The sequence below is a fragment of the Akanthomyces muscarius genome, chromosome 5, assembly GCF_028009165.1.
Source record: "Akanthomyces muscarius strain Ve6 chromosome 5, whole genome shotgun sequence".
Taxonomy (NCBI): domain Eukaryota; kingdom Fungi; phylum Ascomycota; class Sordariomycetes; order Hypocreales; family Cordycipitaceae; genus Akanthomyces; species Akanthomyces muscarius.
Genome location: NC_079245.1, coordinates 400,885 through 415,237, shown reverse-complemented (window position 1 = coordinate 415,237; position 14,353 = coordinate 400,885). Strand labels below are relative to the sequence as shown.

Here is a 14,353-nt window from a genome sequence, read left to right as displayed (position 1 = left end):
GAAGTTGTTGTGTCGATGCACCTGGAACTGTCAGAGAGAGTGGACATGTGTCAAGGACTCGCTCAGGAGTGCTGAAGCGCGAAGCTGGCACAGCTGGAATAGCTGGGGTAGCTCCATGGAGCTTGAGCCCAGGGGCCCTGTAATGACCACTGGAATGGCGCTAACAGGTTCAACGCTGCAGCACTGTCTCGCCTCTGTGGCGGTAGAATTTCGGAAGTTTTGCCGCTCTGTTCAGGCTAGCCAGACCAGCCCACACTTGCCTCGATTGCCCCTCCACCCCGCCAAAAAAACATACAGCGTCGAGCATCATCGGAGCCGGCAAAAAAGTTATGTGACAGAGACCACCAAGCTGACCTGGAAGCAACACTGCCCATCGGGTCAGAGCAAACCGAAAATCGACCATGGCCTCGTCCTCCGACACAGGCGCTCTCCAACGCCTCGAGACGGCCGTCACATCCACCCAGGCACTCTGCCAGCAGCTCGCCACCTCCCTTGACGCCATCTACAAAGACCCCTCCACGCCTCTGCCCGCCGACACCACCGACTCCAAGATCATCCCCCTCGGCCTCGCCCGCGACGCCGCGACGCTCGTGCGCGCGCACGCAACCAAGCTGTCCCTCCTCCTCATCAACGAGCCCTTTTCGGCGTCCGCCATTGCCGACGTGCTGAAGCAGCTGCTGTCCGGCCCCGTGCTGGGCGTCGCCTCGGCCGCGCAGGCGTGCGACCCGGCGCGCTACACGGCCTTCTTCCGCAAGGAGCTGGCGTGGCGCTCGCGGCGCGTGCTGCTCACGCTCGGCGAGCTCCTCGGCAAGATCCCCAAGGACGGCAAGCCCCTGTCGGGCGTGAAGAAGAGCGGCGTCGGCGCCGACGACAAGGGCAGTCTGCCCTCGACGGGCATCTTGTGGTCTGCGTGTGACGAGGTGGTGGCGCTCGTCGGCGGAGGCGTCGGCGGCTACTTTGTCAAGAGAGTCGAGGAGTGGAGAGATACCCTAATAGACGTCATGGAGGAGCTCAAGGACTGGGGAGATGAGGAGCCTGACGACGATGATGATAATGATGATGATTCAGCACACGAAGCCGACGCCGACAATGCACAAAACGGCTCAACTTCCGCGCAGGACTTTCTCGACGACTTGATGGGCTCCGGGCAAACCATCCCCCGCGACGACCCCAAGGCCATCCGTCCACGCCTCGAGTCAACCCTCCGCCGCGTGCGCCTCGTCGTGCTCCTCTACCAAGCCATCACCAAGCGCCGCCTCAAGAAGCTGCCGCCTCTTCCGCCACCGGCCGCGGACAGCACCAGCATGCCTCAGCGGCTGGACGAGGCCGCCCGCGTGCTGGGCGCCCTGCCGGACGCCTTTGGCGACCTGGCCGCGGCCTTCTACGACATGGAGCCGGCCGCCATCGACCGCGCCGCCGACGACTGCTTCTTCAACGCGTTTGCGGCCGGCGAGCTGCTCAGTGCCCCGTGGGATGGTAGTGCCGACGAGTTCTCCGAGTGGACGGAAAAGTTCAAGACGGAAATTAAAAAGAGCTAAGGCGCTGAGCGGACAAGGCAGCAGGCATCATTACAAGCATACATACATACATACATACCCAGGCATACAACTGCAAAGTACAAATAGTGATAATTTTTGTTACATAGACCAAATCAAACGCTATATCTACATGTCTTCTGTGGACAAAACGCTTTGCTCCCCAAATTTCTGCCTCGGCTTCTGCACTCAGGGCTCCATGCGCTCTCCTCCCCCCCCCCCCATCCTTACTCATTTCGCTTCTGTAGACATTGTACCATCAACCAAGACAGTCGGCCCAGGCCCCATGCCATCTTTGCCGTGGTCAGGGCCCTGACTACCAATCAAAGTCTCTTCTGTATGCAGACTTCGCTCGGGTTGCGGTTTTTCTGCTTCTTTTTCTGCCACTTTCGGGGCGTCCACTGCTTCGTGGTGCGTAGCTGTAAGCTCGTCTTCTTCCTTGACTTGGGATAGCGGTCGTGCCGCTGTCTCTTGCGTGGCATCAGTGGCGTCCGTTTGCGCTTCGCTTTCGTCTTCCTCGGGAATGGCAGTTCCCTCATCGATATTCACACCGACGAGCTCTGCCAGACTCCTAAAGTTGAACAAGGGTTCGGAAGCTTCTTCGCCGTCACTTCCCTCTCCTCGAGTCTGCCTGATACCATCCACGTTGAGAAATCCTGTTCCTGAGAAGCTCCCTGGCGCAGAATCCACTAATGACGATCCCAGAGAAGAGGCATTGCTCATCTGCCGAAGGTGCGAGCCGCCACTCCGAATTGGGATAGCCGATGATGAGCCCCCTTCTGTAGAGGCATCAGTCGCACTTCGATCGACTGACTTGCCTTTCCCACTGACGTCTCCGATGCTGCTCTCATTTGACTTGAATTGCGACGCATCTGTCCGCTCTTCCCCTTTCGAGGCTTGTGATGCACCTTGTACGGTAGCCTCCATTCTCAGGTTGCTCGCATTGCTGTTGCCTCGTTTCCTACCCAGGCCAAGAGAAAGGCTGCTACCGCTCGCGCCACTAACACTGCCCCCATAAGGATCTTTTGCTGCTTTCTTAGCAGCCTTCTTCTCCGCCTGTTCCTTCTTCTTGGCGTCCTTACGCAACGCCTTGGCTTCTTTCTTCTTCCGGTCCTCTTCACTTGCGAGCGAAAGTCGCACGGCTTCCATAAACATCATATCTTCGAGTTCTTCCATTCGCAAGCGCCTGCTTCCATCTGGGTTGAGTATGGCCTGCGACCTGTCGGATGATTCGGGAAGCTCTGTCCCTTCCTCGGCCGTGGATCCGTTGCCAGGCGTGCCGGAGCCGGAGCGCATTCCGGTATGACGGCGCGTAAAGCGACTGGGCCGTAGTATTGATCGCTGGTCACTGCCTCCAACAAGAAACGCGGCCGTGTGCAGAGCAGTCGCGGCTGCTGAGCGTCGTGCCTGGTGAGCCCGAGCAGCCGCAAGCTTTGTGGACCAGTCTGGCCGAATCCTATCAGTAGTGATGACATTTGGTGCATTGGCGGACAAACTATGCCCTCTTCTGCGACCAGTCTGCGGCGCTAGATTAGGATTCGCGGTGGAATGCAGTGAACTTGAGGAGGACATGGGAGACATTGTCGAAGAAGAGGCAAGATTCGTGGATGAGGTGGAAAAGACTAATCCACGGCGGAATGGAGGGGGATCGTACGTCACGCCAAATTCTGGCTGCTGGCAATAGGGGCATGCAGACGGCTCAGATGTCAACATTTCGGGTAGATCTTCGGGATCTGGTCGCCGGTCAGGGTCAGTCAGTGGTTGCCCATCGGGATGGTGCTCAGGGAGGTGAGGATCGGCACGCTTGATTTGAACAAAGCATTCGCTGCAAATCGCTTGGTCGCAGCAACGAGTGCTGTTCAGGTAGGGTGGGTATGATAGGAAGCAAATCGGGCAATCTGCTGCGTCTTTGTAAAGATAGACCTCAAGCAGTTGGCCATTAACAAAAGGATCGTGAGGAAGCATGGTCTCTGTTGGTGGAAGTTCTGCGGAAGAGGCATTCCTCGAATGTCCAGTCAAAGCCATGGCTAGAGCCTTTGCTCTCGGTTTGATGGCGCTGCGACTAGGAGTCCCCGGTGAAGCCAGTCCTGATCCTGTGCCGGAGCCGCTATGATCCGAAGCAGCTGACATGGTTCGTTCACCCATAGGGACCGTTAAGTTCTGCAAATTGGTCTGGCTCGGATTGCGATTGTGCGGCTGTGCTATCAGTTCTGGAGGCGGGGGTTCGTCTGCCGCCGGTATGGGGAGGCCTCTAGCAGCAGCAACAAGCTGGTGCTCTGCCCAGTTCGAGGACCAATCATTTAGACCGCGCCAAAACGGTGCCATCCTTCTCTCGATCTGTCGTGTTACGTTAGCCTTCTAGCACAGCAGTCGTGGTGTGAGGATAACCGGCAGAGCATACCTGGAGTTGCCGCACGGCCGGCTTGCTGTAATCCTCAGTTCCCACATATGTACCCAGAGTTACCAGATAACCGCCATCGACGTGTTCCTCTCTAAGGCTGCGTTCACGCTCCTTGAGGCGGGTCGCGCGTTCCCGCTCCAGGCGTCTGGTCTCTCGCTCTTGCTTGGTCTCTCTGTGCTCAAAAGGTACGTTCTGTCGGCGGTCGCGCTGACCTGGTGTGCTAAGTCCGAGGAATGATGCATCCCCACGGCCTGGACGCTGGCGAGAGCGGCCTTCACCGGCGCGAAACGCATCGTGCGACTCGGCAGCTCCGGGAGGACGACTCTCTTTGGTATTGCTGTTGCCCATTGTTACCGCAAGTGTTGGTTTATGATGGAAATATCAAGTTTCGACTATTTGCGTCGCCTCCAGCAGGGAATCGTTTACTGAACCAGATTCAGGTTGCCCACTGCTCTCTTCGGGAGGTTGGGCTCGCGGAGGGAATGGGCGGCCGATGGAAAAGCCGGAGTGTCGGAGTCCGGTTTTCGAGACTCTTCTGGGAGGCCTCAATATGGTTTCAATGTCCGCCTCTGCCGGTAAATAAGTATTGCACCGTAGAAAACGATACCGAGGTCGCGCCTGCTGCACGTACCGAGACGACGTCGCCAACGAAATGCAGGTCACGCTTTTCCTAAGCCGCACGATAGCATGTCGAAGCGTAAAATGCTGAGCTTGCAGTACTATGGAGACTGCAGTAGAAAACAGAAAGAATGCGTAGGGTGCTGGTAGAGATGCGACCGAGGAACGATGCAGGCTACTGGTAAGCTGGGTGGTCGGCTGCGAACGAGCGAGATGCGGCCTCTAGGCAGCAAGTGAGAAAATGCGATGGGGCAGTAGTTTTATAAATTTTATTGCCCGCTTGTTGGGCGGAGGAAGCAAGGGCGGAGGAAAAGTCTGTTGATGGCGAGGCAAAGCTCGGGGTGCTGGTTGTGTTGACGAGTCAAAGGCCGTGAGCTGCCAGATGCAACTTACGTCAACGGGGATGTGGATCACCAAGCCTGGAGCTACCTACCCCACTGGCTGGGGACAAACACTGACGCGGGGCAGCGCCTGCCACCAGCGCGTATATTCCGATTGAAAATGGTCAATTGTCGAAGGATGGAAAATTATGCTCAAGAAAGAAAGAAAAATATTTCTTTAATTCTTCATCTCTTTATTCGTCCTTTTTCTCCTTCTTTTTCTGTGGGCGTCCATCTTGCCTTACCAGGGCCTCGTTAAGTGACCCGGCCGACTCGGTAATGGGACCACTGGAAGTGTAATTCACAGCCTAGTTGGCCTCAGTGCAAATCAAGAGGGCATCGGATTCTTGAAATTATACTCTAGTGTATCTCACGTCTAGAAAAGGACAATGTCAGATTTTCGAATTTTTATTATATCCCTCGTAAAGACCCCTTAACTCTTTGTATCTCGCTCACGCGACCCTTACCCTATACTATTCCTCAAGCCAAATGTGTCGCGAGGTAGATATTCGTCGCTCGTCATTACCATGGACCCAAAACATGAAATGGAGAATTAAATTACTTCTTTGTGTATGCTATGGTATCTTGTCTATAATGCGCCCAGCTCCGAAGCACTGCCCATGCAGCCGCCCGCACCTATTCTATAAACAATCATGACCCATTATACTCTTCTTGGTGCCCATGCCTGTAACCAGTCTCGCATTTTATCCGCGTTTGACTTTTCTGCCTCTGCAGCGGCAATGCACCATTCGAGATCCCAAATGCCCTCCGAAGCAATCGCGGCAGCCAACTTGCGACCAGTCTGGCTCAGCTCGTCGACGCAAAAGTACATGGGCGTGTCCAGGTCGAGACATGTAGCCACCAGTGGCTTAACCAGCGGCAGAGCAGCCTGTACCGACGACCCCTTGACCTCCAGTCCAGCGTTGGCGCGGCCAGTCTTGCACCATTCGTTGATACACTGGCTCTTGCGGCACCCGCTCATCAGCTGTGTGAGATAGCGTCTTTCGATTCGTCGGCGGAGCGCTTTTCCGTCCGGATCGTGCATGCTGACATAGAGCGGTCCGAAGCAGAGAGAGCAAAGCCCAATATCAGCACCCTGCTGTACGTCAGCCCCGGGGCTGTGTTTCACCTGTCCGCGACTTCCAACTCCATATCTGGTCCGTCCGCAATTCTCGTTGCGACAGACTGGCGGTCTCTCCTTGCCTACTTTATCCAGCTCATGGTGCTTCAAGTGTGTTTGCATATCCTTCAGTTTAATGATCTTGTCGCAAAGATGGCACTCGGTCGTACGCGCGCCGTCTGCCAGTTCGTGTGCTGTCAATCCAGACAACATCACCTCGGGTGAGGGATTGAATGGATCACCTTCTTGTGGCACTTCGAGATGACAGAATTGACACAGGATGATTTTCCCGGGGCATACCGTACTCCTGTGTCTTGCCAAATCCGGCAATGAATTTGTCTGAAAAGTGCAAGATGGGCATAGCCAGCTGCCATGGAATATGTCATCATGCTTGTACTTGCTGTATGGTGTAGTGCCATGAGCCTCGTCGTGTTCACAGTGCCAGTGTGCGTTGAACTCGTCGGATCCCTTTTTAAAGACCATTTTGCACTTAGGGCAGATAATGTTGTTGCGTCGGCAGAAGCTCTCATGCAAAACAAGACTTTGCTTCGGAACCCACTGCTGACAGTTCAAACATTGCGCTTCATTTTCCCCATGCGTTTGGGTATTCTCGACGTTCTCCACGGTAATGACTTCGTCGTTTCCTCGGCAGATCTGAGCGCGAAGGGTGTACTGAATAGTATCTCGTGGTATTGTGTCCGTGGGGTCCGGGTACGCGTAGACGGATATTTGTATGCTCTCGGCCTTTTCCATCTCCACGTTTGTCGGCGAAATGACCTTTGTTTTCGTTGTACTTGATCCAGCCGAGTCGAAAGTGCTGAAAACGTGCTCTGTGTTTCGAGGTAGAGCTCGCTGATAGCCTGATTTCGGCGTGACAAAGAGCTCCAGAGCGTCAGGATCCGACATGTTGGACAGCGTTAGCTGCAAGGGTTGGGATCGATCCCAAGAGGGAAGAGTATAATCGACATAGCTGCCAACGGCAATCTCGTCAGATACGGGCTTCCAAATATCAATTGCACCACCCTTGGCGCCCCCGCTGCCGTTTGCTTGGCGGCCGGTGTTGATAACTTGGCGCAGCGTCTCGCGCGCCTGTTCCTCGTCCAAAGGTTCAATGTCAACCTCGAGGTCCGTATCCACCACACAGACACCCTCTGCTTCCGGCGATAGCTTGTCGACTAGTAATTGGAAAACCTCTCCGCGGACTCCGTACACGAGCATCGTCGCATTTTTGGTGAGCGAAGTAAAGTTTCGCCGCAACTGTCTTTCGAGCAGAGGCCGCCAGTCGTCGGGATTGTATCCAGCCTCCAAGGGTCGCAGTCGAGCATAGGTGCCTTTTGGTAAGGTTGCGGCGTGTATATCAAGTTGCGTTCGCGACGCGGTTGAAGACGAGCTCTTGGTGGTGGCGTCTGAGTCTGTAGCCAAACCCAAAGCGCTGAGCAAATACGGACTCAGCATAACTGTGCCTTCCGGCGCTGAGAACTCCCGAATTCCAGCATAAACAGCCTTATTGGTGGCTGGATTTACAAGGCGAAAGGTCAATGGGTTTGGAAGCTGTGCTGATGGCGTCGTGTAGTTGTTCTGCATGACAGCCTGAGACGCCGACGCGGAGAGCAGCTGTTCGAGCGCAGACTGGGGCAGGATTATCTTGTCTCCATCCAGACTATTGCCGCCGACTGCCTCTAGTGGAAGCAGGGCGAAATTGCCTTGCCATTTTAGAGCCGGCAGCTCATCCATTCTAACGGATGCGTTCTCCAACAAGTCTCTTGCTTTGAGTGAATGTCGGCCGAGAGGTACAGCTTTCATCTGTCCAGGTCGCGTTACGTAGGTGATGATGAACAGTCCATCCTCACCAGAGTGATAAGCCAGGAAAAGGAACTAAGTCTGATGGCGAAGCTTCTATCGCCAGGCAGCGTCTGCTCCGTCAGCAAATTCTTGTAGATTCGACTCTTTGCCACAGCCTACCAGCGGCTCTGCCTCTTCTCCCCACCAGAATCACGTGCCGTGTCCGGCTTGCGTGCGAAGAAGACCTCGCGCAACAAGCATCAAGACGCACCGTAGATATTGTTTCATCGTCAACCGCATCATACATTGCGCCCGAATTCTGCGCATAGTCAATAGGACCTCGACAGAGTGTAAGCGCTTTTTCTTTTCTTGAAACAACGTCATCGCGAGTCGAGAATCTCTCGCCAAGATCGGTTTGGCAAAGCTAGCTGGGAATGACGCACTCCTCTTCACTCGTCGTCGCAAGCAGCTTCCATGAGGAAATCTACATATACGGAGTAGAGAGATGAGCCAAGGGTACTGGCATATGATTTTGCCATTCTGCCAACTTGCCAGCTTGCTCATCTTCCCGGCGACGGGTCTGATAAGGTTTATCATTATGCTACGTTTTAGTTGAGTTGCACCCCGTAAATTGTCTTGGCCTAGCGCTTCGTCCCCCCCCCAAATGTTTTGCCCAGGCAATCAATCTGTCTCTGAAAATTGATTCCTGGTCTTAACAATACCAGGATGCAGTTGCCGCTGTGGGTGGTGGGTCGGGAAGGTAATATTAGACTCAGCGCATGGCACTTTCGCAACGTCCCAGATGCGAAAAAAAGGGGCATCTCAAGGCCGGGGGGTGGCTGACATTATTTACGAGTCCCATTGCGGTGGCAGAGTTCGCAGCTTATTCTCCCAAAGATAGATCCCAGAGCTTGTTGGCACGACATCTATATTACGACACACACATAGATCCCGCCGCCGGGTTTCGCAATCTTGTGCTCCGTATGGATAGTAAGACAGGAGCTGCAGGTATTAGTCGATGGTGGCAGCTTCTGCCAACGGCAAGTCACTGTTGTCAAGCACCTGGTTCGAGACTAATTGGACTGCGCGACTGAGCCTGAGGTTGCTTCCTTGGCGCGCTGCTGTATGTGAGACAATGATGTCGACGATGAGTGGCATCGAGTGCTCTACGAAGCTTGCTTGGTCCATACAGATGCTTCTTGCTGCAAAGAGGAGGCTTCATCTGCTCGCTTGCCTACCACACGCAATATCCCTTGGCTGCAATGCAAGGCGCCGCCTGCGTCCGCCTTCTGGGCGAGTCCGATATGCAACTCGGTGCCTCTTCGCTGTTCATTAGTGTCCTGGAACAGCTGCCGGCGCACCCCTAATAAGCCAGCTGCGTGTGGAACCCTCGCTCCCGCTAGTCAGATGTGACGGAGAGATAAGCGTAATCCACTGTCTCACTGGAACGTGCCCGCTCCGACCATGTTTATGACGAATGCCGTGACACTCAAGCCATGGCCATCCTGCGAAGCACGTACTACGGCTTGCACGGATGGGCACTTGAAGCAGGTGGACGCGAGATGGCCTCTTGTATTACTGTGCCTGGTAGTCATTAGCAGGCCACGTTTTAATCAGTCGTCAGCCCTGTACCACCCACACTCTACTCTGATGGGCGAGTGCCCTCTGCTGCAACACCCACCTGATGCCTCTTTGTCGGCACAATCTTGCCGGTAATCAGGCTGGCTGCCAGGTGTTGTTCTAGTTGAGCGTCTTCGGCCCCAATGAATTAGGGAAGCCGCTCCGCCCTCAACAAGTCTCGTCCGGTACCGCTCCAGACAGCTCACCAGGTGTGGGTGGCAAAGCTGCAGTAGCACCAAGCAAGCTGCTGGAGCTGGGCAGATGCAGCCAGGCATTAACAGATGGCACTAATCTGCACCCTGGCAGTCGCTTTGCAGCTGGCTGCGCAGACCATGACCCAACTCGGCAAAGAGCCTTTTTGACGGTGCTTGTACCCCGTACAACGCATGTTACATCTGCTGTGGCCATCTAGTCATCCTTGCCCATGTCCAATGTACTTTACTATCCTGCGAGAAAGTGGCAGCTGCGAGTTGGCGCAAAGTCTAACTAGTTAACTCCTACCGTTCGGGCAGGGTTGGATCCCTGACACCACTCATCTCACACCCAACCCTCCTGGATCCTGAGGCTGGCCTTACGCGTTGTGGTACTTGGGTCAGGCCAGGCCAGCCAGCAAATGTGTAGCTCTTTTTTTTCTGGCCAACAAATAGTGTCTGCCCTCCCTGTCGCGGCGTTTCGTCTAGGCGGAATGTAATTTTGAAACTGTCTCACCCCAAAAAGAGGCCTCTGCTTTTTCCTGTCGCTCTTATTCTATTACGACGCCTTGGCAGTTAGCGCACCGGCACTGACCCTGCTGTGCTACCTGTTGTGCTCTCTCTGGATCGACAACTGCGTAATAATACATGAAGGCCCGGCCTGGGGGGTCTCAACTTCTCCGGACCAGTCTCATCTGAAGCATCTCCCTCCCGCCTTCTTTATTTTAACCTTCATTCTCTTGGATCTTGCAGTTTCCACCCCTTTTTACTTTCATACCCCAATACCTCTTTTGCATCGCACTTTTGGCTGCGAGCAACTCAACACACCTCGTCATTGCATAAACCACGACAGCCTGACATGGGCGAAGCCATCATCATCAGCACAGAACGCGAAGGATTTAAGAGATCCGCTACAGATTTGCTGGATATATTTCACAATACACTTATTCTATCTCATATTGTTGCTCATTTGTCGCCATCTTCAATTACCAAGCTCACAGCAACGAACCGAGCCCTCCGAGACACCATCATCCACACCCCAGGTGTCTATCGCCATTTGGATCTCAGGACCGTCAAGAGAGCCCACGCTGATCTCGGCGCAATTGACCACGGCGGTGAGATTTGGAGAAATACACAGCTTGATGAAAACCTGACAGAGGAGGAGTAAGTAGTCACCCGAGGAGCCACGACAGTGTCTGTCCTCTGCACCATTCTTCGTATCAACTAGTACTAATGTGAATACTACCTAGCTTCTACGCTGGCCCATTGCGAGGATTATTCTCGACTCTGCAGAGGCAGCACATCCTACAAGATGTGCAGACACTTGTTCTCGATGGACTCTCCGTGACGGCGGACTTTTGTCATGACATCATCAACGACTCCAAATTCAGCGTAAGGCTGCTTTCCATCCGCGATGTGAAGAACCTCAACCACGGGAAGCTTCGCGGCGCACTTCAGTATGCCTGCCGCCCGAGCCGCGACGGAAGCCCGCGCCTCAAGGGCCTTTATCTGTTTGGCCCCAAGGACGGCGTTTCTTCTCCGCAGTCCGCTACTGCTGGCTACAGCCCAGCCAGCGTCGGCGCCGAATGGAACCAGCGCAGCCTGGGCGCATTGACTGATTCTTTGCAGCACAGCCGCGATGCTTGGTGGGATGTCAAGGGCCGACAGCTGAAGCGCCCCGTCCCCGTCGAGTGGGCAAACTGCTTGCTCGCCTGCAGTGGCGTCATCGCCTTTGATGCGCTGCTTTGCCAAGGACCGCGACACCGCAACAGCTCGGCTGCCGGAATGGCCAACGTCCTCGCTGAACATGGGCCTGCCGTTGCTACGTACTCCCTGTCGGGCTGTGTGGGCTGCGGCAAAGCCCCCGAAGGACTGATTGCGCCGAGCTCGCATGCCGTGAGCGATTTGCCCTTGCTGGCGCCCCTGCCCATCATGTCTTCGTCGCTCAGAGCGGCAACTGCGCCTGGGCCGACGGCGACAGCCTTTGTGCCTCGATGCGCCGAGTGCATCAGCCAGCGCTACTGCCACTGCTGTAACAAGTGGTGGTGCGAGTCGTGCTACCAGCTGCCCAGCCAGGGCTCTCACCACGAGCCGGCCGTTGTCATCATGGATGATGGTGATGGCATTGGCCAGCTTGAAGATTACATGTTTCTTGAAGAAGCTACCCCAAAGATCAAGGTACAAACTCACATGTGCAATGAGTGCACAGTTCTCGCGAGATCATCTCCAGCAAACGCATCGAGTATGACATGAGGTCGTGGATCTTACTCGCTAGCTCTCCCGAGACGAACAAGTATGCTGCGACCGTTGTCATATTTGGTGCTTTCTCTGGAATTGCCTCGCGGCATCTTTCTTCTCCATGGGCTAACGCATCATCTCTAGAGCCGAGTGACCAAAAGCTGCTGGGAGTGCGGCAACAGCGTAAGAGGACTGTCCAGCGCTGCCACTTTTACAGATGCTAACATTAGCCAGTGCGACGATTGCATAGACAAGACGCAGCGAGTCTGCAAAAAGTGCTGCGCCGGCTACTGCACCGTTCACAACGAAGGGTCCTCGGCCGACTTTGTAAGTGTCAAACCACCACCGAACGTCACATAAAATAAAAGCTGACCGATTTTAGTGTGACTGGTGCGTTTCTCGAGGCCGCAGAATGGCCAAAACAAAGGGACATGAGGGTAGCCCGCCGCCCCCAGCCATGCTACGTGACATCCGCCACCTGGACCACATCCGCCGGAGAGCCGGATTCTAAACAGCATATGCATTTGCCCATATTTTTACGACTAGCAGTTTTAAGCGCATTTGCGGCCTTTTGCCCGAAATTGGGGGCCCAAGATTGGATTTGTGTGAATTTGATTGATGGAGTTGTAGCGCCACTCATAAGCAGACCTCTATTTAGCTTAATCTCAACTCATCTATGACCGAAGACTATCTCAGCCCGCGAACCCGTAAGCATGAGTTGCATGTACTACTGGAGGGATGCTGTTAGATGCCCTTTTTTAGTTCTCGCCATATTAGTGTGGCGTATTCGGGTCTTGTTATGTTCCCCCGAAAGATTGGCCTCACGGCAACAAACTTGGTTGTGCCATCGGAGGCGGGGCGAGATCGGCTCCAAAGGAAGACGGCGCTATGGAGCAGTCATCACTGGACCGTATTTCCAAGACTGCCGGTAGACTCAGCTCACAACAGTCGGCACGGCCAAGAAGCCACCTCGTTGTACATGGTATCGCACGCGCTGTCATGGTAGATAAAAATGTTCTTGGAAACCCAGGCCAGAATCATGACCCGTCAGGCCCTGACAAGAACTTGCGCGCCAGCCATGCCTGGCCATGTTCCTCGTACTGCTGCTTTGTGACTGCGAGCTTCTCAATGTTGGGATGGTTTGCCAGGTTGGCGGCACCAGTCCATGTGCTCGTGATGGGCTCGGGCGGCCGCGCAACGCGGACAACGCAGTCGTCGGGCACTCGCTGAACGACTTCCTTCTGCAACCGCTGGATGAAGCCTTCAAAGAGAGTGTTGCCTCCCACTGCCACAATGTTGGCGAGCAGGCCAGGCCACAAGCCGACCGGCAGATCCTGCAGTGATTGGTAGATGAGCTCGGCGATGCCGGGCTGCCGCATTCCAATATCGGCGGGGTTGAACAATATCTCGGGTACTATGAATCGTTCGTTTCGGAGCGTGAGCACGTCTTCGTCCGCCTGCGTCGCGGCGAGCTTCTGTGCTTTCGAGTGGTTCGCCGGGTCGTAGTCGCGCAGGGAGCCCTTCAGCTTGGCGTGGAAATCGGGAAGAATATAATCCTTGGCTATGCCGCCGCCTGACACATAGTCCGGTCGCTTCTGTCCTCGGGTCCCTTTCCACGACTTTTCCAGGTCACCCTTGAAGTCGAGCGAGACGAAGCACGCCAGCTCCTTCATCTCGTTGACGATGTGCGGGTCGTTTCGGACGTCAAAGTGTCGTAGGGATATTTGTCGGGCCATGTAGTTGGTGAGGAGCTTGCCTCCTACGTCTAGGCGACGCACCGCGGAATGCAGCGGCCGGCCTTGGAACACTGGCGTCACTGTGGTGTGAGAATATCCCGAGTCGACGACAAGAAGAATCTCGGCAGGGACGTTGGGGGTTGTCGCGGCATCCATCGGTGTTCGGAACAGAGATTGCAAGTCGTGATATGCGTTGAATGCCGGTCCTGGAGATGGTCAGTTGTGTAGAACGTAGCGCAGGCAATGCTCAGCAACGTACCAACCCCTCGGTAGTAGCTTTCAAAGCCATATTCCTCAAAAACTATCTGATCGCAGTTTGACTGTAAAACAGGAAGTCCATTCGGAGGCTCGGCAAGCACAAGTCGCGTCTCTGACGGATCGCATGGGAATGGCGCTTTGCTACCAAAGAACTCGTAGTCCCAGATCTCCGACTGCACCTCCCAGTTGACGATGAAGCCCTTTTCAACAGGTCGTCGAAATTGGATCTCGCCGAAGTCGGTACATTTGTCGAGCTCTGAAGCGACGTATATCTTCCGAGTTCGGTCGCGCGCGATGCAGTTGGGGATAACTTCGGGCACGTCAATCACTCCGTCAAGGACAAAGCCTGCCTTCAGGGTAGAGGCGCCATTGTCGAGGACAAAAGTGTTGGTCGGCTTCGGAGGCGGTGCCGGCGCTTTCGCTTTTCGTCCGCCGGCCATGTGGATCGACTAAGGGTCTGTCGTCGTGGTTGGG

General features: G+C 54.9%; 6 protein-coding genes across 6 annotated transcripts; 2 read left to right on the top strand and 4 right to left on the bottom strand.

Annotated features, from left to right (window-relative positions):
* Positions 1 to 401: 401 nt before the first annotated feature.
* LMH87_009385 (uncharacterized protein) lies at positions 402 to 1,538 on the top strand (the record flags this gene model as incomplete). Its single annotated transcript, XM_056196368.1, has 1 exon — positions 402 to 1,538. One exon carries the CDS (start codon positions 402 to 404, stop codon positions 1,536 to 1,538), a length of 1,137 nt encoding a protein of 378 aa, XP_056053523.1.
* A 228-nt stretch (positions 1,539 to 1,766) lies between these two features.
* On the bottom strand, positions 1,767 to 2,831 carry LMH87_009384 (uncharacterized protein; the record flags this gene model as incomplete). Its single annotated transcript, XM_056196367.1, has 1 exon — positions 1,767 to 2,831. One exon carries the CDS (start codon positions 2,829 to 2,831, stop codon positions 1,767 to 1,769), a length of 1,065 nt encoding a protein of 354 aa, XP_056053522.1.
* Positions 2,832 to 2,880: 49 nt separating this feature from the next.
* Positions 2,881 to 4,284, bottom strand: LMH87_009383 (uncharacterized protein; the record flags this gene model as incomplete). The annotated part of the gene is made up of 3 exons (XM_056196366.1): positions 2,881 to 2,980; positions 3,190 to 3,872; positions 3,937 to 4,284. The coding sequence occupies 3 exons, from the start codon at positions 4,282 to 4,284 to the stop codon at positions 2,881 to 2,883; spliced, it is 1,131 nt and encodes a 376-aa protein (XP_056053521.1).
* Positions 4,285 to 4,481: 197 nt separating this feature from the next.
* Positions 4,482 to 8,433, bottom strand: LMH87_009382 (uncharacterized protein; the record flags this gene model as incomplete). Its single annotated transcript, XM_056196364.1, has 10 exons — positions 4,482 to 4,505; positions 4,568 to 4,606; positions 5,180 to 5,222; positions 5,681 to 6,030; positions 6,355 to 7,857; positions 7,905 to 7,967; positions 8,017 to 8,028; positions 8,108 to 8,204; positions 8,280 to 8,320; positions 8,389 to 8,433. 10 exons carry the CDS (start codon positions 8,431 to 8,433, stop codon positions 4,482 to 4,484), a joined length of 2,217 nt encoding a protein of 738 aa, XP_056053520.1.
* Positions 8,434 to 10,506: 2,073 nt separating this feature from the next.
* Positions 10,507 to 12,396, top strand: LMH87_009381 (uncharacterized protein; the record flags this gene model as incomplete). Its single annotated transcript, XM_056196363.1, has 5 exons — positions 10,507 to 10,811; positions 10,898 to 11,825; positions 12,030 to 12,068; positions 12,120 to 12,212; positions 12,268 to 12,396. 5 exons carry the CDS (start codon positions 10,507 to 10,509, stop codon positions 12,394 to 12,396), a joined length of 1,494 nt encoding a protein of 497 aa, XP_056053519.1.
* Positions 12,397 to 12,922: 526 nt separating this feature from the next.
* On the bottom strand, positions 12,923 to 14,319 carry LMH87_009380 (uncharacterized protein; the record flags this gene model as incomplete). The annotated part of the gene is made up of 2 exons (XM_056196362.1): positions 12,923 to 13,827; positions 13,881 to 14,319. 2 exons carry the CDS (start codon positions 14,317 to 14,319, stop codon positions 12,923 to 12,925), a joined length of 1,344 nt encoding a protein of 447 aa, XP_056053518.1.
* Positions 14,320 to 14,353: the final 34 nt, after the last annotated feature.